We start from the raw sequence: 26815 nt of genomic DNA, 5'->3' as shown, positions 1-26815 counted from the left end.
ACCCTTACAAAGCCCACCCTTGTCCCCGTGCGCAAGACCTTCTGTGAGCTCACGCCCATGAGAAGAGGTTTCTGAAAGGCTAATCTAAAAGCATTAGAGCCAGAAGCTGAGATCAATTGCAAAGGCCTTTTCTCCAAGAGGACTGCACTTAAGATTTGAAACAAATCTTATACAAGGTTTTTCCTTGTATTTGGAACTGGATATATTTTAGTATACCCAAGTTTAAAACTAACCTTTAGTACAGATCCTTCAGAGATTTCAGTTATTCCAGAACCAATTTTCTTTCCTCAAAAGCAAAGCTATGATTTTTCTTTTGGTCTCTGTCTCCGAGCTCTCTCTTAAACCGTAGGATTGCTGAATAACTAACCTGGTCCCTGGTCATTATGTATAACAGATATCAAAATCTTAAATTAAAAACTTTTAAAATTTAATTTAAAATTTAATTTACTATTAATTTAATTACTTTATTGAATGTAATTAATTTGATATCTGTCCTCACCTTGCATCTCTTTTGATGACCTTCCTCCCAGGTACCTCCCAGAGGTATCACCACCCATGATCCTTAACGTGCATATGTTCGGCGAGAAAGTGGAAGGGAAAGGAGAGGATGCAAGAAATGCAGGAACAACTAGGAGGAATCAAATAAAGTGGCTACTTAAGCCGGCAACGTATAGAACAATTTGGTCTAGAAGCTTTCCATGAATTTTTTCTCCCCCCTCTTTGTTTCTGCTACAGGAAAGCTTTTACCGCCCCCTCCTCTACTTGCATAATTCAAGCTCACACACTGGAGTTACAAAAATCATTTGCAGTCTGTACAGAGGTTGAATTTGTGGCACTGAAGGTTACCACTGTCTAGTGGAACACCTTTCCCACCTAACAATAAAACAAAAACACAAAAGAGAAAAGATTTTTCAGTTTTTCACGTTGCCTCTGTAAGTAAGTAAATCCTCAAGTTGTCTTTAAATTTGTCAGAGTAAAGATGTTAAGAGCATATGGAAGAGATACTGTGTGCAGAACAGTCTTCAAGTTTAGTACACGCTGCGGCGGAAAGCTACCGTTAACCATGTATTCTAATGATGCCTATGGCGGAACCTCTGCTAGCGTCGAGCCCTTGGCCCAGTTTCAGAACGTGCTTACCATCCTTCGGGTACGTAAGCACAAGAGAGTAGATACATACTGATGTATCAAACAAGGCTAAAGAAAAAGAAAAACCCCATGGGAAATTGGGACCATAGTCTCAGAGGACAAAGACAACTTAGTCTCTATCCTTCCCTCCTGTAACTTCTGGCCTGTTCTTGGAGGCCCAGATCTTGAACTGGAGGAGGAGTAGACGAGACAGTGAGAAACACCTCAGCGTAAAGGTCTGTCCCTCCCTCGCCCCATTCCACAGGCTCCATGGCGGGGAACTGGAGCACCTGCTGATACCGGGGGTGAGACTGCAGACGCCACGGTCCTTCCAGCCCCTGGGGGTCTTTCTTCTCACCATCTCACTGCCTGAGGCTGTACGAAGGCCCCCAGTCTGTGTTCCAACACAGTCTTCCATCCCCACCCCCTTTTTTTTTTAATTTTATTGGAGTATGGTTGATTGACAATGTTGTGTTAGTTTCAGGTGTACAGCAAAGTGATTCAGTTATACATATACGTATATTCATTCTTGTTTAGATTCTTTTCGCAAATAGGTTATCAGAAAATATTGAGTAGAGTTCCCTGTACTATACAGTAGATCCTTGTTGGTTATCTATCTTATACATAGTAGTGTGTATGTTCATCCCAAGCTCCTGATTTATCCTTCCCCGCCACGTTTCCCCTTTGGTAACCATAAGTTTGTTTTCGCTATCTATAAGTCTGTTTCTGTTTTGTAAATAAGTTCATTTGTATCATTTTTTAAAAATTAGATTCCACATATCAGTGATATATTATATTTGTCTTTCTCTGTCTGACTTACTTCACCTTCCATCCCTTTTTGACTCAATAAATCAACAAGTCTTCATTGAAGGAGGCAGCAGAGTATAGAGATTAAGAACAGATCTGGGCACCAAGTAGCCTGGCTTTAGTCCTGGTTCCGCCATTTACTGTCTGGGGGACCCTGAGCCATTCATTGCACCCTACACCACCATTTTGTTCACTTCTAAAACGAAGGTAGTGACTGCAGCTACCTCATAGGGTTATTGTGAGCATTGCTAAGCAGTGTTGACGTGGCCGGGAAGCGTTGGGTATTATTATTGCTCCATCCTTCCACGTGCCAGGTGCTGTGCTGGGTTCTGGAGATCCATCGGTGACTAATATAGACGTGGTTCCTGCCCCACATGGAGCTGACTCTGTCATCGTGCCCCGCTCTCACCAAAACTTGCTTGTCCTCTGTCTCATTCCATCCGGACTCATTCTCCACCTTTGGGTCAATATCACAGTGCGAATAATGAATGGGCTTGAGGTAGCTGGTTTGCACGTTTCCCTAAACTCTCTGGAGACAAGACCTTTATTGGAAGGATTGGGTCCATGGGGAGGAGGGTCTGAGGGGAGTGGTATATACGTGTAGGTATGTAGGGAGCTTTGAGACCCCTGAAAATCTCAACTGGAAAATCAGTAGCCACTTTGTCTTCCTTCAGGGAGAGAGGGACCCATGTCTGTAGCTGCCTGAGGTCACCCTTGCTCTGTAGATGTCTAAAATCAAGAAGGGGGACTTTTCATGGACTGATACTTCCTTTAGCCTGTAATATATGGCCCCATTCACATATTAAATGCTCACACCGAGACTCTGGCCTTTTATTCCAGTTACAGCCTCTGTAACGTTGCTTTTCTCCTGCTGGTGCTTCCATTTCCACCTCTACCCCGACTCCCTCCACCCTCCTGCGCCCACCCAGCTGCCTTCTTCCAGCTAGTTTACCACGTTTTCTGCTGTGAATTAGCCGTATCCCCGCCATTTGCTGTGAAATCCAGAATTGCATGTGAAAAAAACCACACGCATCCCAACCCAGCCCCCTCGGAAAGGACTGATGGTCGGAGGAGACCCTGTTCATACACTCTCTTCTCAGCACGTGCCCCAAGGAAGGATTAGAGAGGGAACTGCTGTCAAAGTTGGACAAAGCTGGCTTCAGGGTTAATGTTTTTGTTTCCAGTAAACACTCGAGCAGTTTCCTTACCAGGAGCCTCACTGCCAACCCGCCATGTGTTTCCACAGCTGGAACTGGGCCTACAGTTAGTCCTTTTTGTCAGGACGGGAGCTGGTTGGACCTGCTTGGCCATTAGAGGATTTGGAGCATGTAATAGGATTAGCGCATGTTTAATAAAGCTGACAGGTTGAGTTTGGAGACATGAAAAGACCTTCTCCCCCCAGGTCACGTTAGACAAAAACAGCCAAAGTAGACATAAATTCAGTGCTGACTGAAATGGTCTGACACAGACATGGATACCTATATAGCTAAAATCAAGATCTGAAACCAAATTTTTCCACTCTGGAGACAAATATACTTCCCCCAAAAGGTTAATGATAATCCTACGTGATGCAGAAGCAAAAGCAATCGTTTAGAATGAAAAATTGGTAACTTTTATAAATCCAATACCCACACACACACAAATGCTCTTATCTTAAAAGAGCCATTTTCTTTTTGTGGAAAATATAAAGAAAACAATCATCTGCAATCTTACCACTCAGAAATTACTGTTTACACTTCTTTGTGTTTCCTTCATCTTTGCCTATGTGCACATATATACATTTTTACCAAATTTACAGCATATTATATGGGCAGTTTTACAGCCATACATTGTTTTTCACTATAAATCATGAGCATTTCCCCATGTTATTAAATGTTTTCTTAATACAACTTTTAATGACTGCCTAATACTTCATGCCACAGATGTGCTGTAGTGTATTTAATCAGTCCCTGCTGTGGGACTTTAAAATATTATTTGTTTTTGCTGTCATGGATAGTGTGCAATGAGTATTCTTTAACAATGTATTAGTTAATCCATCCACCATTTAAGCACTTGTGAAATGGGGATGCTTTTCCATTTGAATGGGATTTAGGGATAGAGGGAGATCCACTAACTCTTTAAAAAGATTAAAGCTCAGCCCCTGCATGGTAAGTGATGAGATAAACAACCAGTAATATTGTCTGGATGTGACCACATAGAGAGGATACTGAGTTCTTCAACAGGAGATGAAAATAGCTCCCAAGAATGTCTGCATTCTGAAGAGAAAGGCAAATGGTATAGCCTTCGTGAATGATTTAGAAGAATGATACTGAGTCATGTTATTGGGGGTTTTGTGCTGTGAACTAGAGCATCTTCCTGGTGGTCTAGGGATGGCAGAACCTGTTCTCTGTGTGGATCCCAAACCCAGGCCACCCCTACCCAAATGAGGCTTGTCCACCCTCTCCAGAGAATACATGAGATTGAGAAGAATGTCCAAGTAAAAGGACAACATGAGTTCTAAGCCCAAACAGAACCTTAACTTTTTATTTCTAATATGGCCAAGAAGATACATGGAAACTCAAAACCATCAACAAGAGATGCACACAGGAATATACAGACATGACTTGAGTGCAGGCAATATCATTTTAAAGTGTAATAAACCTAGAGAGCTCAATCACAGGAACCGGGCCTCCCAGGAGATACAGCTTAGCACTGCCTGATGTGCTGCTCAAAACGGAACGGGAAGAAAGTTGAGGAGCATTTGTGAAAAAAGCCAGGAGCCCAAAAGGTGGACAGAAGCAGTTCGTTCTAGTACCTCTGGAAGATGGTGGGGGAAAGTGGGGCACCTCCTTCTCTCACACAGCTTCGGTTCCTGCTGACATATCACCAGGATTAGTGACCTGAAAACAGCAGGGAACAGGGATTCACCAGGAGATGAGCGTCGCCTCTTGTTAGTTGTCTATGTTTTTTGTTTTTGTTTTTTTTTAATAAATTTATTTATTTATTTATTTATTTTTGGCTGTGTTGGGTTTTCGTTGCTGCGCACGGGCTTTCTCTAGTTGCGGCGAGCGGGGGCTACTCTTCATCGCGGTGCACGGGCTTCTCATTGTCGTGGCTTCTCTTGTTGCAGAGCACAGGCTCTAGACGCGCAGGCTCAGTAGTTGTGGCACGCGGGCTCAGTAGTTGTGGCTCGTGGGCTCTAGAGCACAGGCTCAGTAGTTGTGCCTCACGGGCTTAGTTGCTCAAGGCGGCATGTGGGAACTTCCCGGACCAGGGCTCGAACCCGTGTCCCCTGCATTGGCAGGCGGATTCTTAACCACTGCACCACCAGGGAAGCCCAGTTGTCTATGTTTCTCAGGAGCTATAGGGCTTCCTAGACACTTGTTGTTGTTTTTAGAATATTAAATGTTCTACCGTGATTTCTACACTCCTAGTTTCTGCTAAGCACAGAGACCAGGAGAGGAAGAGGTGTGAAATGTGCCGGCCAGGGCTGGGGTCAGCGTTGCTCGGCTCACCAGCTTGACGCTGGTCTTGCTCAAGGATTCTGTGCTCAGCACTGCCTGGGTCTCAGGAGGGCTCTGTAACGCTGCACGGGGCAGTCATTCTCTCACCACACACGCTGCTCGTCTCCAGACCTCATCCATCACAGTGCCACAGAACTCACTAGACTGTGGTATTTCTTTGAGGAAATGTGTAGGAAGAGGACAAAGAAGGAAAGTAGGTGGAAAGAAGAAAAAAGGGGGAGGGGGGCAGAAAAGACTGTGCCGGGAAGAGTTTTCCTAAGTTTCATCACTTTCTGCTGCCCGCCAGTGCTGGTAAATCCACCTTGGCGGGCAGCAGAGCAGCGGCTGTCACCATCCCACCCGTCCCTGCCAACTCGAGTAGCGTAACAGCCTTCACCAAAGGTGTGTTTGTAGTTGCATGACTATGCCCATGTAATAAAAACTCTACCCCAAAAGCAGTTTTTCCTGGAATTCGAAGCAAACAACTCAGATATTAATCTGCAGATGCAATATTGATGGGCTTCCTGGGGGTAACTACAAAGGTCAGGCTTGGAAATACTACTTGGAAATTTCCGACTACCCATGAGCAAGTGAAGTGCGTGCTACTCCTTCAGCCTTGCTCTGACGGAGGCGCCCCTCTCCATTCCCCCCGCCCTGTCTAGGACCTGAGAGGTGGGAATCGGCCCCAGCTGTGAGTTCACCGCCAAATGCAGCCTCCCCTCCCTCCCTCCTGGCCTGCCCTCCCCGCCCAGAGGGGCACCCAGCCACACTGCTCTCCCAGGCACCAGGCACCCTGTTTGTAGCCCCCTGGAACTTCCTCAGGCCACACCTCAGCCTGAACTCCCTCCATGTCTTTCTTCCTAATTCAGGCAGAGCAGACGTTGAGTTGGGGAGGAAAGCTACTGCCCCTGCCCAGTGGAAGAGGCCTTCACATTTTACGTTCTTTCTAAATGTTTCAGAATCTAATTTGCACAGTTTCTTGCCATTGCCAGCTTTGAGAAAGTTGACTTGAAACTAGGAGAAAGGTCTGCAAGTGCGACCTATGTAAAGCCCCCAAACCTATGTGGGTGTATTCCCCCGCTCCCCTCACCACACGTACACACACTGACACACATGCACACAAGTATAACATGTCTCACCGCTGTAAGCTTAGGTATCGTTCCTGGACATTTTTTTTTTAAATAAATAAATAAATAAATAAATTTATTTATTTATTTATTTATTTATGGCTGTGTTGGGTCTTCGTTGCTGCGCACGGGCTTTCTCTAGTTGCGGAGAGAGGGGGCTACTCTTTGTTACGGTACGCAGGCTTCTCATTGCAGTGGCTTCTCTTGTTGTGGAGCACGGGTCTAGGTGCACGAGCTTCAGTAGTTGTGGCTCGCAGGCTCAGTAGTTGTGGCTCACAGGCTTCAGTAGTTGTGGCACACAGGCTCTAGAGCGCAGGCTCCATAGTTGTGGCGCACGGGCTTAGTTGCTCCGCGTCATGTGGGCTCTTCCCGGGCCAGGGCTTGAACACGTGTCCCCTGCATTGGCAGGCGGATTCTTAACCACTGTGCCACCAGGGAAGCCTGTTCCTGGACATTTTACACAGCAATATTCAAATTGGTCCCCTTGGTAAGAACAGAATAACTGTTGGCCTGCTATTGGGAATAACCGTTGACCTGGGACCCTGAATAAATGACTTTAGTCAACAGGTCGAATTCAGCTAGGTGCACCATACATGAAAAACTCTAAATAATTAGATTTTTTTATTGGTAATTCAGCTTTCCTCCATCTATCATGTCATGCTTTTTGCCGGCAATGCAAATTCTGCTGTGTTGAAGCCCAGCTCAATTCCTACTTCTTGGGGCCTTATCCTAAGATCAGCCCAAATCAATTACCATCTTCTTCATATTCCCACAGTATTTATCATTATCCCAAACATTCTGAACAACCCAGTTATGATACGCCTAGCTTCTCAACTCAGGTGTAAGTGCCTTAAGGGCAGGTAATGTGTAGGTATGTGTTACAGAACCTAACAGAGTGATGAGCCTGTGTAGGTGGGCACATTTGTAATACATTTATAACACTTGTTGACTGATGATTGAGTGGAGATAGAAATTCCAGCCACCTCAGACAGCTCTGTGAATCTGTTTGGCCTGATTAGGTAAGAAATGCAAACACTTCTTTATCTATATTATCTGCAGGTGATCTTGAGGATTAAGCACATCTCGTTGTAGTTCAGTTTAAGATGTGTACAGAAGTCTTGCCGACTGTGAAAGTTAGAATTGAGGTAGTAGGGATCACTCATCCAACCTTCTTATTTTACAGCTTTAATTTGGCGTAAGTTTTCTTGCCTATGGCTATGCGTCTGTGAGTCTTACATTCTCTGAGGCAATACTTCCCAAACTTTAGTAAGCAACAGAATCAAAAGGAGAGCTTCTTAAAGCACAGATTGCTGGGCTCCCCGCTTAGAGTTTGAGATTGGGAAGGTTTGGGCTGAGGCCTCAGAATTTGCTAATAAGCTCCCAGGGCCATCAGTCTGCAAACCACACTTTGGGTAACTACTGCCTGCTGTCCACTCCAGTTCAGATTAGGTGCTGCTAGGGGCTTCCACAGCCCGCAAGGCCAACCCTTGTCATAGTTACATCACACTGTCTTTTAATATATTTTACATGCCTGTCCATACTCTAGACTCTTAGGTTCTTTGAGAGCAGGAACCACTATTATTCATCTTTGAACCTTATCTAGCACAAAACCAACCATATAGTAGGTGCTCAATACATATTTGATGGATGAGAGAGTGGTGGAGGTTCGATAAATTCTAATCGAATTATACTGAACTGAGGTGTCCAGAGACTTTAGTCTAAATGTTGAACTTTGCTGTGATTCAATCCCAAAAAGAAAATATACAGTTACTAATTGCCAGACTCTGGTTTATAAGAAATCACAGCCATTTGGAGAATACACAAAAGATAGGTGGACTCACAACTAGCTGCTCCTGTGTCCACCCAAGTCCACACGATGGGCAGTGCAGTGTTGTAGACAGAGTGCTGTGTGTTGGGAGCACACACGATCACAGCCTGGTCACCATCCTCAAGGAGCACATGGCCCATTGTGGAGACAGCAGATGCTGAAAAGGGAAATCACCAAACACTGGCTTCAGTGTTCTCAGCGAGGAAAGGACTTGGGCTGGGATTAGGGGCTTGAATGAAGTCCAGAAGTTGTGATTCCCTGAGAAGTAACTTGGACAGAAGGCAGTATAGACTAATAGCTCCAAAGTCTGGCTACCTGGGGCCCGGTCTTACAGCCACTACTCTCTAGGTATGTGAGCTGAGGAAAGTACTTAGCTTATTTGTGCCTCGATTTTATCATCTGTAAAATGGGGATAATAGCAGGACCAACACCTGGCATCTACCAGGCACTCAGCAAGGGCTAACTATTAGTATTATAATCATTGCCCTTATTCATACTATTTTTTAATTCAGAGGACCCTAAATTCTACATCCATCATGAATCATGCATCAGCAATCCAGACCACTTTGTTCTTGGAGTATTTCTCATAGGTGGCATATGCAAGAAGGCAGTGAGAAGAGAGAACTGGAGTTTGGTGTGTTGGGGAGGGGAGACTATTTAATGTTTACTAAGATCTCACAGTATGGCTGGCAAACCTTGTAAAATTTGATTTCACTTTAATAATAATTAAATGTCTCTCTTTCCCATTTATCAGATTGCATCCCATCTATTCTCATGACCTAATTTACCTCTATAAAGGTCAAAAAGACTCTGAATTTTAATATTATCATTAGTAACGTAAACTCAGCAGGTGAAAATTATGATAGTGAGTGCTTTGTAGCAGAGAAAAATACGAAATGTCATACTGAGAAATGGACTGGGAAAATAACATGCCAAGAGCACCATAATGCAATTTATCTTTACCAACAATAGAGTCAGTATCATACAAGATGAATCAAACTGACTAATTCTGGATGCACATACATACATTTAAAAGTATTTCGCTTTAGCTTCTTCTGTTTGCTGCTCCATTTTTATTGGTTAAGGAGATTTTTCATGTCAGTACTTTTTCAGGCTACGAAGGGTAGCCTCGCTTGTGTAGATATAGTAGTATGGGTTACATTTCTTACATATTGAAGAGAAACACACAACTGTTTTTGAGATCAAGTGTATTTTTTTTCACTTGGCAACATTTATGGCGGCATATAGTAAAACTAAAATAAAACACTACAACCTACACTTTAAATAATGAATGGAGCTAAAGGAATACAAAAGATTTTTTTCTCATTTTTACATAGGTTTTATTTAATACGATTGTCACAAAACTATGCCAAAAGAAAGGCATCTAATCACCAGCTTGAGACCATAGTTTAAGCTTGGTGTGAACTGTAATAGCCATAATTAAGTTATGATCGAGGCAGCAGTATGCTCTTCGTTTTTAATGGAAAACATTACAAAATTGAAATTACTCTTTCCTATCAGGGTTCTCTTGTTAAAAGTATATGTGGGATAATCCTGTTTTTTCAAATAAGAATTAAACAACTATATATATATATATATATATATACACACACACACATATATATACACACACACACACAACTATATATATATACATTCATGTGTGTGTGTATATATTACATAATATTATATATATGAGTATGTGGGAGGAGGGTTATATATAAAATATGAAAGGTAAATATCTGAATGTTAACAGTGCTTATCTCTTGAGTGGTAGAATTCCAGTTAATTTTTAAAATCTATATTCTGTAAATTTTCCACCAATATATATATTTATAAAGAGAAAACCAAGAAACGTTATTATTAAGAATTAACCTGGCATGGACATATATACACTACCAAATGTAAAACAGATAGCTAGTGGGAAGCAGCCGCATAGCACAGGGAGATCAGCTTGGTGCTTTGTGACCACCTAGAGGAGTGGGATAGGGAGGGTGGGAGGGAGATGCAAGAGGGAGGAGATATGGGGATATATGTATATATATAGCTGATTCACTTTGTTATAAAGCAGAAACTAACACACCATTGTACAGCAATTATACTCCAATAAAGATGTTAAAAAAAAAAAGAATTAACGTGAACTAGAGAATTATCTTAAATTTTAAAAAGGAAAAGAAAGGGAAAAGTTTATAAGCTTACATTATGGTCTCCAAAAAAAAAGTTAATATTTAATTTAAAAACATATTGAAAACACTAATAATAGATACAAACTCAAAGTTAACTTTTTACTGTCTAAATCTAAAGTAGTAAAGAAATTATTTTACTTTAAAATGATGCTACAGCAAATACATTTAGGGACCAGAAGAATGTAAAATACCCAAAGCGACTGCATTGTTTTTTCCCTCTCCATTATATGTAGTCCTCCTGGACTTCTGGGAGATCACTCCCAGCCAAGGGTACTGACCAGATCCTGTGACTGCCATTCGGTCTCACCTATGAAGTTTATCCTCTCTGGGTAATAACAGATTCATTCAACAGATATTACCAAGAGTCTACCATTTATTCTTTAAAAAATATTGGTTGAAGATTTACCGTGTGCAGGGGACTGTGCTAGCGACTTAGGACATTGTCGCTTTGTAGAGAAATGACTGCAGGTGGCGCAGGCACATGAAGTCCAGGCAGAGACACTCTGAGGGTGGCAGGGACAACTCCTTCCGTTACCTGCGGGAGGGGGGAGAGACGGCAGATGGCCTGGGGAGCCCCTGCCAGCCCAGATGCTGTCCTGAGCCTATGACCCATATTTCCAGCTGCCTTTCCAAGACCTCACATCCAGTATTTCTGAAATACTGGAGCCAGTGCTTCTCATTCTTTGTGACCTCTGATTCTAGCAGCATTATTCTGCTAGTGGTCCAGACTTCGCTGAAAATTTTTTAATTCTGTTCTTTCCTCTGCTTCACACACAGAATCTGTCCATTCTTCCTTTAGAGTGGCTTCTGTATCCCCCGCTTTTCTCTCTTATCCTGTCACCTCAGTGGTTCTGCTTTATTATCACATACTTGGGGTATGGCTGGGGCTCCCCCGGTCCCCCTGCCCGAGTCTCTTCACCTGCTTGGCCGGTCCTGCCCGTGGCCCTCACTTGGTCTTTGGAGCGCTGCCTCGACCTCGGCTTTCCCCCGCACACATCTTCCAAACTGTGTGCCTGTTGCACGGACCATGGTTACAAGTCACGCTTGTCCAAAGGACAAGGTGTCACCACCTAACAGCAGCAGAGAGCCAGGCCCATCCCAGCTAACACCGCTCCTGGGCCAGGCCCCTGCTGCCTTTCTGCTCTGCTCCCCTTTGCGTTCACGATTGCACCCGAGCCACCGCTCATCAGCCAGCCTGGAGCCCCTGCTGGCCCCTCAAGAGGCCCGGACTGCTGGCAGCCCTCAGAAGGGGATGGCGTCCCAGGCTCAACAGGCATTTTTCAGTTGACAAGGACTGTAATAGGCTGACATTACAGTCCATTCAAGAGAGGCAGCCCAGCACGGTGGTTAAGAGTCTGGAGTGAGACAGCATCGGTTCACATCCCAAGTCTGCTTCTTACTACTTGTGTGACCTTAGACAAGTCCTTGGCCTCTCCATTCCTCATTTTCCTCATCTGTAAAATGTACTGACCTCCTAGAGCTGTTAGGAGGATTGGGTGAGTTCATATGTGTAAAGTTCTTATAATACTACCTGCACAAATTAAGCACTATATGTGTTTATTAAATAAATATAACCAAGAATGATCTAAAAAGAAAGCCACCAGGAGAAATGCTTTACGTGGATATCTCTGGTAACTAAACCATAGTGAGTTTTCTCTTTCTTAAAGGGTCCTTTTTATTTTTTTAAATTAAATTTATTTCTTCATTTATTTTTGGCTGCGTTGGGTCTTCATTGCTGCGCACGGGCTTTCTCTAGTTGCAGCGAGTGGGGGCTACTCTTCGTTGTGGTGTGCGGGCTTCTCACTGAGGTGGCTTCTCTTGTTGCGAAGCACAGGCTCTAGGCACGGGGGCTTCAGTAGCTGTGGCACATGGGCTCAGTAGTTGTGGCTCACGGGCTCTAGAGCGCAGGCTCAGCAGTTGTGGCGCACGGGCTTAGTTGCTCCGCGGCACGTGGGATCTTCCTGGACCAGGGCTCGAACCTGTGTCCCCTGCATTGGCAGGCGGATTCTTAACCACTGCACCACCAGGGAAGCCCTTAAAGGGTCCTTTTTATGATGCATAACCAGTTCTTACTGATTTTAATCTTTGTGAGTGGAAATCTTAGAAAATCTTGGAGTTGTCTTAGGACATAATGCATGCACTCTGGGTCTGAGTCCAGCAACTGAAGCCCAGTGAGGTGGCTCATATCCCAGTGTGTAAAATGTGCTAGTGTTGTGATGAATCACTAACTCATGGCTGAGGGCGGGCGCTCCGCATATCTGCTCTCAAATGGTCTCTCTGAGGCTGAAGCCTGTTGGGCCTCTGAGGCTCCCCTCTGCAGACCCTGGACATCAAAGGCTTCTGAGGAAAGGGACAGGTGGGGGGGGGGCCCATGACCCTCAGGACTGGCAGTACCAAGCTTCAGCAACTGGTAAGATTAGTGAGGCCTTGGGACTTCTACGCCACAGAGAATTCCTGAGGTCCTGCTCACTCTTGGGGATTGATGCATTCTTGCATTCCCTTGAACCGTAAGAAATTTTGAAGCTTACTCAGTTACTCATTCTCATCAATCCTTTTCTCATCCATTTGCTTTTTAAATGTTTTTTTCCTCCCTCTTCTTCTTCTCTTCCTTCTAATTTTATTGGCACTGAAATCCAGGATAAGTGTATCTTGTCAGTACTAAGTTGGCTGCCTTACTCTGAAGGGAAGCTCCAAGTCAGGGAAAAAGGCACACAGCAGAGATGAAATATTGGAGCAAGAAGACACTGTAGAGCTCATCTGCTTCAAATCCCTCTCTTTACAAACAGGAATCATGAAACAAGGGTACACAGCGAGTGGCAATTAGAACCAGTCTTCCGTGTCCAAATCCGTCATTTTTTTTTTCACTATTCCAGGCCATTGTCTGTGGGCCGTTCCTTCATTTATCAGCCACTGGGCACCTGCTACATGACAGTCACTGGCTCATAAAGGAAAGTGTGAGACGTATCCCCATCCCCCTTCCTCCTCTGACCATGGTTCTAATCTTACAAGGAGTCCCTGAAGGTTAGTGGAGACTGGCCTATCACTTGATGGATTGCTTTGGGTACTCTGAAAAAATTCTGAGTAAAGGATACTGAAGTAGCTAACTGGCATCCTGACTGTAGTCTACAGGGCCCATGATTCCATGGAGTGTGATGCCTTATGGTGTGGCGGTGATGGTGTGGGAAGTGACATAGGGAATCTTTAGCATGCGGATCTTGACAACTGCCCCACTCACCTTGCGCTAGAAGCTATAGGGCCTGCCAGCCCTGGGAGGGCCACAGGGTAGATTTCATACGTGTGTGGTGTGGGGAGGATGTCGTTTGGTATGTTACTCAGTGAAGTAGTCAGCTAGTGGCTGTGCTTACATATAGCTCTTCAAAATGGCATCTGCCTGTCCTAGGCTTCTTTTTATTTCTTTTTAAAGTATAAGGATAGCAGTAGAAGAACAGTGCCACAGAACATTTAGAAAACAGAAAATATGTACAATTTGAATCCCATGACAGTTTATCACTTTTGCACACATGTTTTTATATAATTGTAGTCAAGGTCTTATACAGAATTCTCACCTAGATTCAGTACCCCAAGTATGTATTATGCACCTGTGCTGTATCCACTCAGTCCTGGGGATAATAAAAGTGAGTAACAATCATGATAATAGTGATGCCACAATATTCCTGGAAGGTTATAATTTTCAAAAGCACCATGTCACATATGACATTTGGTCTTCACAGAACCCCGGGGGATAGGTATAGGTTATTACCCATGATTTATGTAAAAGAAAGTTCAGAGATAACCCTGCCTAAAGTTATCTAGTACGTAAATAATGGTAACAGAATTAGAACACGGATCCCTTTCGGCCATGCTGTCTCACTAGCTTGGTTATGGTGAGTGCCCTTAAGAAGTTGGCGGTTTTTTTGAGGAAGCAAACACAGGTGACTCAGTTTATTCCAAATGTATAAGTGGCCAGCTGCCACAGAAGTGACAGGGGAAATGTGCTGAGATAAGGAAAATGTACAAATAGCCTGGAATAAATGCCCTTAAGAGATATGGGACTTGTGCTGTGTATAAAAATATATGTAGGAGGTGGTGAAGAAAAGGAGAGAGCTTTCTAAGAACGTATCTGGACAGAACATCTAACGGAGATAGGCTGTATCGGTAGGATTGAACCTGAATGCCGGGCTCAATCTGGCATTTTTCCATGGGTTATTGGAAAGCATCGGAGTTTTTCCTGTGGGTTATCAGAAAGCATCTGAGTTTTAAATTGGAGATTGACAAGATGAAAGTGGCATTTTAGAAAACTGATCTGGTAATATCATGTAAGGTGGGCTGGAAGAGGAAGAAACCAAAGGCACAGACAAGGTAGGAGGTTCTTGCGGTGGTCCAAGTAAGAAACGAGGAGAACTGATAGCAGAGCACTGGTAGTGGAAATGCGGAAGGGGAATGAGAGACATTTCACAGATACTTGATAGAATTCAGATCTAGAGAGGCCTTAGGGGATAGAAGAGAATGAATCAAAGGCCTGCAAGTGGAAGAATGACGGTACTACTAATAGAAACAGAAAAGTTAGAAGAAAATGCAGTCTGACGTGCGAGGTGAATTGGATTTTAGCCATAAAATTATAGAATTTTAGAAGAACTACCACATCAGGAAGGACTTGGATTCACACATTTTTCAAAATAAGGACATTCCTTTCAATGAAGCCTTAAATAGAAGTCCTGTATTTATAAAACAGAAGCAAGTAGTAATGGAGTGGGAATTCTAGAGATCCGCTCCTTGGACCTTCCATGTTACCTCTGTAGAGCTGATGGGGTTCCATAAAGCATTATTCAGAGATGATGGACCCTACCCAGCACCCTCATTTTTAGACAACTGATCTGAGGCTTAAAGATGTTGCATAACTTGCCCCAGGTCAACTAACTGTTAGTGGAAGAGCCAAGGCTAAAACTTAAGCATGTAGTATGTCTCCTACCACCTCTCATTCTGAATTTGAAATGGGAAGTGATAATTTCAAGCAAACAAACCCAGTGGTCAGTTGATGATAAGGAACAGAAGTTAAAGAGTTAAGTGTGACAATAGTTGAACCCGTGAGAATGAAAGAACTCTGATCAAAGGAAACAGAGAAGAAAAAGTGGTGACTGAGCTTTGGCAAAAGTACCAAAGTTAGAGTATAAAAGGAGAAAGTAACCTTCTTATCCATGTGTACTGGGCCAGCAGAGGGAAGAAAAAAACCAATAAAGATGAAATAAAAAATTAGGAGGAAAAAGACCAGGACTTCTTATGTAACAGAAGCAAATGAGGCAGATGGTTTAAGGGGGCAGAGTCAGTGATGTCAAATATCACATGGTACAAAGACTGAGAAAATAGTCACTGAAAATCTTTCAAAGGATAGTTTCATTGAGTGATTAATGAGAAAGCTGAGGTTTCAGGTGGTGAGACAGTAGATACAGTGGGTATGCACCATGTATTCAAGAAGCTTTGCAGCAGAAAGCAAATAGCACTAAAGTTAAGCAGGTCACAGGCATAATGAAGTGAAAGGAATAACAAAAGGATTTTATCAGGCTGAAGAAACTGTATTCTTGGTTCTTAGGGGCTTGGGTAGGTATAGGGGAACAAAAACAAAACAACAGCAAAGCACAATTCTAGCTCAGTAAATTATTTAAAAAGAGCTTTTCTAAATGGATAAATTACTTTGACCATTTCTTAAAGTAATTGACAAGGACTCTTAGAGGGGAAATTTCTGGCTTTGAGTAGCTTAACCTTTAAGAAGTGTAAAAGAACCTCCATGATATTTTCAGTTATTGAAAAACCTCTTCTTCCAGCCCTTTAATGATTCCTTCTAAGTATCACAGAAATTAGAGTGAAAAGGTAGACTGAGAAAAGATTTATTAGATAATCTTGTTCATTCTCCTGCCAAGTGCAGAATTGTTACTTATTGTGCATTTTCTAGTCTGGAGTGCTTTTTACTGTGTCAAGTGAATGGTGTTCTTACCATTTCCTTTGGAATACTATTTCATAATCCTGTTGATCTCACTGTGCGGAAACTCTCGATCCCCATCCTGATGTTTCCTTCCTAGTGTACACTTTGTACACCATTAACAATTTGTCCTTAATAACCTCCATCTGCACTGATCCACATCCAGTTTGCAATCTCTAAGCATCTGGAACACCTTCACCAGTAGACACGTAATTCTTCAGGGTATATTACAACAACTATCAGGGTAAAGGATTTGTATGTGATAAAAGATAAAGAGTCTTCTAATTTTATGTTTCTAATGATGAAAGTTTCCTTCTATATTCCAGAGATTTGGGGTAGGAATGAGTCAAAGGAACAGTGAAGTTTTTAAGAAAGGGGCAAAGTCTTTCTAACTTACGATCCAACATCCCAGTAAAAGGTATTCCCCAATTACTGAAGAGATAAGTTGGAACATTCTGGGTAGAGAATGTGAAACTCTTAAGGTAGGACCAGGACTTAGACTTGAAGCATGGATTTATAGAGTTAGAGATGAAGCACAAACTAGTTACATCCTCTGATATCCTTGAAAATGTGCTCCCTTATGGTCAATTTGTCCCTTTTGTGATGGGTTGTTCTCAGAGAAGGTTTTGGCAAATGTCCATTTGAGGTTCTATCCTGTGCTCCCAAGACAGTGGTCCTGGCTTCACCAGCTTTATCCTCATGGATCTTACAGGCTGATCATGCCCCCATAGAGGGGCCCAGATGGAAGCCTGAACATACAGTGGATTATGTTACAGGAAAGGAACAGTGAGCTTGAGGGAGCCATCTCTTTTATATCAAGCAATAAGCAAGTCTTTTCTTTGTCCCAGAAGGAGACATCAGCGATGTGTGCTACAAACACTAACTTGAGAAATGGGCCATAAAAGAGCTGTCAGGGCCTTGCTTCTAAGTTCAAAAACCTGTGGATCCTACTTTCTCTCAGATACCTTGACAATATGTCATAGAAACCTTAAGTTCAAATTTGGACAAATTATCTTCACCCATACTTGCTTCTTTCTCTATTTTCCTTTTCACTGAGGCACTTAGTCATTCTCAACATTTTCCTCATCCACCAGGTCATCGGATTTTTTTTTAGTTCTACCTCTTAAATATCTCTTATGTTTTGCCCTCTGCACATCACTGACTTGAGTTCTACCCTCGTTATGAAAAGGTCAGAATTAAATAGACAGTTGCAATAGGCTCTAACCTGGCATCCCTGCCTCTACTTCCACTTCCTGCAAACCAATATCCTAAAATGCAGAATTGTTCATGTAACTCCTATGTTGAACACTCTTCATTCATTAAGCCTTCCAGGTAAAATCCAAGCTCCTTGTCCCGATCTACCTACTTCTCCAGCTTCATCTACTGACATTTCCTGTAAGCTTTCTTACAGACCTTTTATAAGAATTGCTTGCTGATAAGCATGCACTTCTTGCCACTTTTAGACTCAGTATCCTTTAAAACTTAGCATTCCTTGGCATGTGGTAGGCACGTAATATATGTATGCAGCATAAATATTTATTGAGTGGCTAAAAGTAAAAATAGGCTTAGCTTAAATGCAAGAAGGGTTTGACTTGGGGAATTATTTAGTTCCACCTTCTCTCTGTGTACTCCCTTTAACCAGTTATAATGATGGAGCTCTTCTGACAAATATTGGATGATAATTTAGCTAAATGAAAACACAAAAAGAGGGTATGGATATTGCTTATATCTACTTTGTACTTTGAAGACAACCCCAAACTCACCACCTACTAATAACTGTAATTCTCTTGTTAAATTAAACAACTCTACTACAAATACAGACAAATCAAATTAACTTTACTTTTCTAAGGAACCAGTGAGTCACGAGTCATTACAATACTCCTTGCCTTTTTTGTTATAGTGGAAAAAGATAAAAGCACAGCACATCAAGTGGCTATCTAAAACTACTGTCCTGTCTTCTAACCCTTAAAACACAACCATATTAACTTCATGTCTCTGCCAAAATGTATAACAAAAGCATTCACCCATCTCATTAATTCTGTGACTCTGTCAGCAATAGTCTGAACTTTTTTTTTTTTTAAATTAAGAGTTTAATTTTAAAAAAATTAAGTAGTTTATTTATTTATTTATTTTTGGCAGTGTTGGGTCTTCGTTTCTTCGCGAGGGCTTTCTCTAGTTGCGGCGGGTGGGGGCCGCTCTTCATCACGGTGCGCGGGCCTCTCACTGTCGCGGCCTCTCTTGTTGCGGAGCACAGGCTCCAGACGCACAGGCTCAGTAGCTGTGGCTCACGGGCCTAGTTGCTCCGCGGCATGTGGGATCTTCCCAGACCAGGGCTCGAACCCGTGTCCCCTGCATTGGCAGGCAGATTCTCAACCACTGCGCCACCAGGGAAGCCCTAGTCTGAACTTTTTAAAAAATTTATTTTATTAAAGTATAGTTGATTTACAATGTTAATTTTTGCTGTACAGCAAAGTGCTTCCATTATACATATATATGTATATATATGTATATGTGTGTGTGTGTGTGTATATACACACACACACACACATACACACACAGACATTCTTTTTCATATTCTTTTCCATTATGGTTTATCACAGGATATTGAATATAGTTCCCTGTGCTATACAGTAGGACCTCGTTGTTTATCCATCCTATAAACTACAGTTTGCATCTGCTAATCGCAAACTCCCAGTCCTTCCCTCCCCCAACTCCTCCCTTCCCCCTTGGCAACCACAAGTCTAATCTCTATGTCTGTGAGTCTGTTTCGTAGATAAGTTCATTTGTGTCATATTTTAGATTCCACAGATAAGTGATATCATATGGTATTTGTCTGTCTCTTTCTGAAGGGTCTGAGCTTTTATATCATGCCTGAGGCAGGCTTAGGCTCTAGGACGCTTAGTCAGTAGTAATGCTTTTGAATGGTCACAAGTTGGTCCACTTCACTAAATGATGTTAAAGACCCAGGTCTCTTGTTTACATGCTTGGACACACCTTTGACTATAATGGAAATGAGAGTTCCCCTTCTGTAGGCTCTTGAGGCCACCTTATTACAGTATGCAATGGTAACTGGAACCTGCCTGATGAGCTTAGGTCTTGCACCGCTTCCTGCCACAGTTCTTCTTCTCCCCTCCCACCGGGGGAGTCAGAAAAGCAGCAACATCTCCGCCCTGGACAGAACTCACAGTGGTACCCAAAGGCTGGACCATCTGCCGAGCCTTGGGTCTCTGTTGGGCCAGGCCTGCTGGACTGCTTGCTGTCGGAGCCTGGCAGAGAGGTGTGTCTACTCCACGGTCACAGACAATGACCATGCAGGAACGCACCGTTTGTGGTCGGCAGAGCATAGGCTGCAATATTCAGTTGACTCAAGAAATATTTCCACAGACTCTTAGTTTTCCATCCTCATGTAGCCAACCCTAAAACATCATCAGAGTAACAGTCACTGGTAAGGCCTGTCTGGCTCCTTGCAGACTTGTTGATTCAGCAGCATCTGCTGGAGCCTGCTCAAAGTCGCCTTTCTTTTATGACTCCAGCTTTGGACATGGGGACAGGTGCCTTACAGCACCTTGACTAGGCTTAGTCTGGCCTGCCCTTGCCATTTCTTGCTGGCTCCTGATGTGCTGCCTGCCCTCTGTGGTTCATTTTCCTTAATAAACCTGGATCCTAAACTGTGTGATGGCCTCAGGACCCCACTCAGTGTTGGCAATTCATGTGGGCCTGTTGTCTGCTAAACTCTCCTCAGTAATTTCATGTGGCCCCAATTATCATCCAGGCTGTTAACAGATCACCCCTTCCTGGAGAGACTGTTTCCACTCAGCCACGAGCTTCATTATTTATATTTTTCTTAAATAATACAATCATCATCCTAGTTAATGTTTTTTTTGGACACACCTTTGACTATAATGGAAATGAGAGTTCCCCTTCTGCTCTGCTTCCTCCTATACCTCTTCAAGCCCTTAAAACACATCCATATGTTATTTCATCACAGAAGGAACTCCCTGTGACTTCTCTTTATAAAATATTCTGATCCCATCTACATACACCATTGGGTTTGTTGTTTCCAAGTTCTGGATTGTGTTTCTACTGGGACTGCTTCCCAAGATCCCTTTTTGGAAGTATAAGAGCATCTTTCTAATGACCTTTGAAGTCTAACTGGCTCGGCTTGCCTTGGACCAGTCTTAATCTGAATGCCTTCAGGTAAAATCTTCACATGTTCACCATGCTCCCAATAATTTCCTATATTCTTTTATCTGGCCAACTCTGTTAATTTATATAAACTAGCTAAATAGCTCTCCTGTAACCAATTCCAGTCCTGGGAACACCTGCCGAACCATCTAAGTTGTCCTTTGTCCCTCCCTACCTACCCTTTGTCCTTCTGACAGAGTCCTTATCATCTAATGGAAACAGTATCCTTAACTCCTTGTCCAATGTGCTAGTCCTTCTTTAAGACCTATCTTAAGTGAGAAATTTCCCTCCAATGAGACTCCACTACCCTAATGATTCTACCATCCCATATATGCAGGTCTCTGATCATTAAATTTGATCTCCTATTAAATCATTCTCTACTTTGAGTCCTAATATCAAGTCTGGGAGAATATGAGTTAAATCTTTTTCTCTGTTTTTAAATTAAAAATACTAAAAGAACTAAAAATAGTCCAGCCTCAATGTTTCACATACTGGCTTGCTGTACAATTCTTCATTTCTAGTTTCCAGAGAAAACAATTTCCCAACCTTTGCTTTATCTACCTTTTGCAGTTACGTGTAAGGACATAGACTTACTCACCTTAAACACTCCTAACAACAGTTCTATCTCACCTTCCCAATGGGCCCTGTTTCCCCACACACTCACACAAATTACTTGCATAGTATTATAAATGAGTCTGTATATGCTTTTCAGGAAATTTTTTCATATTTGAAATAAAAAGTTTGTTAAAGTAGCTAAAGTCAAATAGTTTTTGCTAACAGTTTTATCAAAACATGGATTAAAAACGTAAGATAATTGCACAAAATGTGCCACTTTTGCAAAGAGTTACTTAATTGCTGGGAGCAGTAGCTAGGAGGCTAAGTTTTAGAATTACTTTTCTACTCTTGGGCAAATAGATCAATCACTTATAAAAGTTGATCTTCAGTTATGAATGGAAGCGATGACCTCTTTTATAGAGTTTAAAAGACCTGGTGGCTTTTGTTGGAATGCACAGAATCTACATAAACACCTATATGTTTTTGTTTTTTAACTTTATAGGAAATTAATGTGTTGACAGTCGCATTGGTCAACCAAGACCGAGAGAACAATATTGAGAAAAGAAGCCAAGGCTTAAAATCAGAGAAAGAAGCTCTGCTAATAGGTAAGGAAATTCTGTTTTCCTCATCTGTTCTCTCATAGGTAATAATTCACTTAAACAATGTTTAAGTAATTCACCTCCAACTTGTTAATGATTTAAAAGCTTTGTCAGAGGTAGGATTAACTTCATCAAGATTGTATTACACACATTTCAAATTAGGGGCATACAAGCCAGTGGGGACTTTGCTCTTCTGTAACTATGTATATTAGTTGGTTATCTAACATAAAACTGAGTACAAGGAAAACAGATTAACTTGCATTTCACATGTTATAAATCTGAATTTCAAAATGTGGACACGACTGGACGCCAGGTTGGGTTCAGTCCAAAAGTTCTACACCAAGCCAGATCCCCAGGCTCAGGTGTGGCCACGTCCTGAGGTCAGTCCCAAGGCCAAACCTGAAATGCTGATGATACAGTGCTAGGCCAATCTAGGACAGTGTAACCAGGCTTCCCTGCCCAAGTCTGGACTCATTTGTCCAAGATAAATAAGACGAGCTGGCCACTAAGGAAGGGGAAAGAAGAAGCAAGGAAGTTGCTGTTCACCTAAACATATTCAGTTGCCCCACAAAATATATCTAAGTTGGCTTTTTCTTTGTCAGGACCAGAGAAAGCTCTAAATATTCTCTCTTTATTTATTTATTTATTTTTTATTGACGTATAGTTGAATTACAATGTTGTGTTAATTACTGCTGTACAGAAAAGTGAGTCAGTTATACATATATGTATACGTTCTTTTTCATATTCTTTTCCATTATGGTTTACCACGGGATATTGAATGTAGTCCCCTGTGCTGTACAGTAGAAGCTTGTTGTTTATCCATCCTATATATACCAGTTTGCATCTGCTAACCCCAAACTCCCAATCCAACCCTGTCCCCACTTGATAGTGATCATCAGCGTATACAAAAGCAGTACTTAGTCTCATAAGGAAGTCTTCTCAATGGGGCTGTGGTGGTACCGTGCCTGGGACCCCACCCTCGAAGCCTGTATATTTAAGGCTGTCTCCAGAGTTCTCAAATCCAGAGAAGGAGAAGCCACCAACTTCATTCCCTGATGCACAGCATTGATTCAAGCTGCACCTTGGCACTGACCCCAATGTAAGCTTCCAAGTTTAGCCTGGCTCCTCTATGGCATGATGAAGAGTGAGGAACGAGGCTGTTGTACACATGAGACAAAGTACCGCCTGGCTGCATTTTCTAAATACTGCATGCACTCACCTCAAAATGACAGGTACATCAGGTCCTGTAGAAGCTGGCACAGGAGGAATTAAATTCAAAAGATAGTCCGAACTTCATCCATCATCTATAGATTTTTCAACTACAAGGTTATTGAATATGACATCAACTTAGAGCTACTCCAAGGAAAACCAATTTTTTTTTCTCTGTGGTGATATACAGCTGTAATAACATGCCGTGCACACATTTCATAAGACATGCTGATGCGCTATCAGTTCCAGGAACCCAAAATGAACCTGTATGTAGTTGGCAACTGGATTTTTCTTCTATTGGAAAATGTGTCAAACTCTGACAACTGTTTCTCCTTCGCTCAGTGTGACAAAGTTGTGATTTCCCCCATGATACTTTCAGGGTATGAACAGAGCACATAATTAATGATCAGCAGTAAACTCTCCCTCTTTAAGTCTGAATAATATAGACCACTTGATGGTAAAAAAAATGGGAATGGGTATCCATGTTCTTTATTCCCTTCCTCTCACAATAAACTATTGCTTCTCCTTTTATGTTCTACTTGGAGAACATAGTTCATTTACAGTATCTGCTAAATAGTTACTGTATATATAGATAGATGGATATATTATATATATACACACACAGTATTTATGTTATTTTACATATATAAATTTATTTTACAGTATTTATATTATATATAAATTACTATAGGTGTAGACACGCACACACATAAACATACACACACACACACACACACACACACACACACAGGTCTTCCTCAATTTATGATGGGGTTACATGCCGATACACTCAGCATAAGTTTAAAATATGTAAGTCAAAAATGCATTTAATACACCTAACCTACCAAACATCATAGCTTAGCCCAACCTACCTTAAACACGCTCAGAATACTTATTAGCTAACAGTTGGGCAACATCTAACACAAAGCCTGTTTTATAATAAAGTGCTGAATATCTCATGTAATTTATTGACTACCCTCCTGAAAGTTAAAAACAGAATTGGTTGTGTGGGTCCAGAATGGTGTGTCAGTTGTTCACCCTCGTGATCATGTTGCTAACTGGGAGCTTCGTCTCAATACCGCTGTCCAGCATCAGAATATGATACTGCATATCACTAGGTGGGGGAAAGATCAAAATTCAAAATTTGAACTATGGTTTCTACTAAATGTGTATTGCTCTCGCACCATGATAAAGTCAAAAAATCGTTAAGTTGAACCATTGTAAGTTGGGGACCATGTGTATACACACACACGACACAAACATTTTTTTTCAATCAGCCACCTCAAAAGTTTAAAAACAATATGCTTTACACACTGTAGGTTAATGGGAGTAAATATGAGGGTTACATTTATAACATGTCAACTCTGCTGAGGTCTCTAATATTAGAAAAAACTTAAAAATTGGTAAATTCAACTGTGTTTGGAATTAAAAATTTAGTAAGTCGGGATCTTCAATAAAAATTAGGTACAACCAACTCCAAATTTTCCAGGCCTTTTCTCTCACTTTTGGTCTCTTAAACTGGTCCCTCATATTAGCATTTGAAGTTCAGCATTGAGCAAAAGAAAAACAGCACGTGACACTCAATTTGAATCAATATATGAGACTGTTTAGGTAGAAGGGAGCCTGGAGATTTAAGGTTTGGTTAAATTTAGGAGTTTAATTTTCCCTTCATTTCTCCATTACCTCTCCACCACAATATTTTATTTTACTCTGTTTAATGGAAGTTTTATTGCAGATATGACTTCCTGCCTAAACCCTACCCCAAAATTCCTAGGTACTTACACTGTTTTGTAGTCAAAGAGAGAGTAATCATCCAAAAGAATGCCAGGGTAGAGAAGAGTTTCCAAGACTGGCAAAACGGATCTTGCCAAAGGGTGCCGTTGTCCCCGCCATTAAATGTGCCTCTCTGCTAATTGAGTTTGGCCGTTCATGTTTTGTAGAAATCTAAATGTTGGGACCATAAAGACCTCTCCTGCAGCTTCTGGAATCCATATAAGGACTGTGATAGAGACAGAATGACAGAATATGGGTCCAAAACTGCTCTGGACCAGGCTAGAGAGAGAAAGGAGTTTCTGGTGCTGGGGCTACTCTTTTCTGAAGAATACTTGTGGGGAGAATGATTCTGGGAGCCCCCTGGACTTCTGATACATCTGGAGGGGTCAGGAATACTCTGCAATTTCCCTGGAATCTTCCCTTGGAATAATTAAACCTATATATAGGATACAGTAGGCCTGCTCTAAGTCACTCTAAAAGGCTAGGAGCACAGCAGAAAATCTCCCTTGTATTGGAAATGCTTATTGGCAAAATCTTCAGCACATGTAGATGCCTATATATGTGCTATACGCGAATATATTCAGGTAACACCCTCTTGGGACACACAGATGTTATATAAAAAATGCACAGTGGCACAAATCTTGATTGCCTGGAAGAGAAGAGGGGAGTGAAAGATAAGCTCTTCAAATGGATTTCATCTACAGAAAACATAGAACTGAGGCTAGAGCTTCCTAAATAATGAGCAATCCTAGTTATTTGTGACATTAATTTATCCGGGCAAAAGAGTATATTCTTTCCAGAGATTCTCACAACCATTTTATAAAATTGGTGTCTTTAAGACATATAAATTATATGTACATTACAGAAGATCAGTGGAATTTGATCAGTAACACTACTGGGAGCTTTGCAGAGTTCGATCCTGAGTCCCTCGGGAGTTCCACCATTCTACCAAACTTTCTGCTTGACAATGAATGGGCATCCAGCGCTATGTTCCAACGCAACTAAAGTAGCTAGGCCCTTAGGAAGCACTTCATTATTGATTGCTAGATTATTTATTTTGCAATCAATCCTTGTGAAGACAGGTTGGCATATAATTGAACCTAAAAGAATTACATTTTTATGGGAGTTTTGGAGGGTAGCATTTTATATCTCAAAACTGTATGGTAACCACACATTAAGTCAGCTTGACATTGCCTAGTGTCTACGCCAGAACTCCTAGTTCCTTCCACATGTGCCCTACATGTTGGATTTGGCATGCATTGAACTTGTGTGGGAGAGGATGAGTCAATACTTCTGGTTTAGGACCAAAGCTTTGGAGCTGTGTTTGGTTGGAAACCCCTGGCTATTGTTATGAAGGAGAATGGATCAAAATTTTTTATTGACAGGCAAATAGCTCTGAGGAGATGTTGACAGTCTAACCCTGGGTCTGTATCACTCCATCTTCTCTTGCTTTTTAATTAATTCCAACACAACACATTTCCAATCCCAGCAGCCCTGACTGGCACCCTGTCAATGCTGGTCATCATTGTAAATCCCATCCAAATATAGTCATAACCTTCTCAACAACTCTGTTTATAAAGTTGCTGTTCCAAACTCCCCCAGACCCCTGAGAACCATCCTCACATTCTTAACGATCAGGCAAGCTTCTTCACATACCATCGTGACTCCTCTGCGGATCAGGACATACATATTATGGGTGACCAAGATGATTGTTCACATCAAGCCCCGCCCCTCCTACCACCACCACCATTTCCATCACTCTCACCATTTAACGCATCTCCTCACAGCCAGCCTATATCTGAATTGGAATGTACCCCCTTATACATGGGTATTAGGAAGCAGATGAAGGAAATGTAGAGAAAAACACTTAAAGAAGGTTGACTGGTGACTTTTTGGTGTTTTCAGTGAATAGAGTTGAGGCTATATTTAGGCTGCACCTGAGAAAAGTAATCTGGGGTGTGTGTT

The 26815-nt window shown here is 42.0% G+C and overlaps 1 protein-coding gene across 8 annotated transcripts in view; it reads left to right on the top strand.

Annotated features, from left to right (window-relative positions):
- Nucleotides 1–26815, top strand: part of ENOX1 (ecto-NOX disulfide-thiol exchanger 1) — a 612162-nt gene that overhangs the window by 549039 nt on the left and 36308 nt on the right. For 7 of the 8 annotated variants that reach the window (XM_061170742.1, XM_061170743.1, XM_061170741.1 and 4 more), the window contains one exon: nt 21772–21874. In XM_061170742.1, coding sequence (XP_061026725.1) covers nt 21772–21874 — 103 coding nt within the window. Of the gene's footprint in view, nt 1–530; nt 887–21771; nt 21875–26815 lie in introns of those variants that run through there. The other variant, XM_061170745.1, reaches the window with a different exon arrangement.

Source organism: Eubalaena glacialis, chromosome 16 (genome assembly GCF_028564815.1).
Source record: "Eubalaena glacialis isolate mEubGla1 chromosome 16, mEubGla1.1.hap2.+ XY, whole genome shotgun sequence".
In the NCBI taxonomy this organism is placed as follows: Eukaryota; Metazoa; Chordata; class Mammalia; order Artiodactyla; family Balaenidae; genus Eubalaena; species Eubalaena glacialis.
The sequence above is the reverse complement of the archived record's forward strand: the minus strand, read 5'-3'. Positions and strand labels throughout refer to the sequence as shown.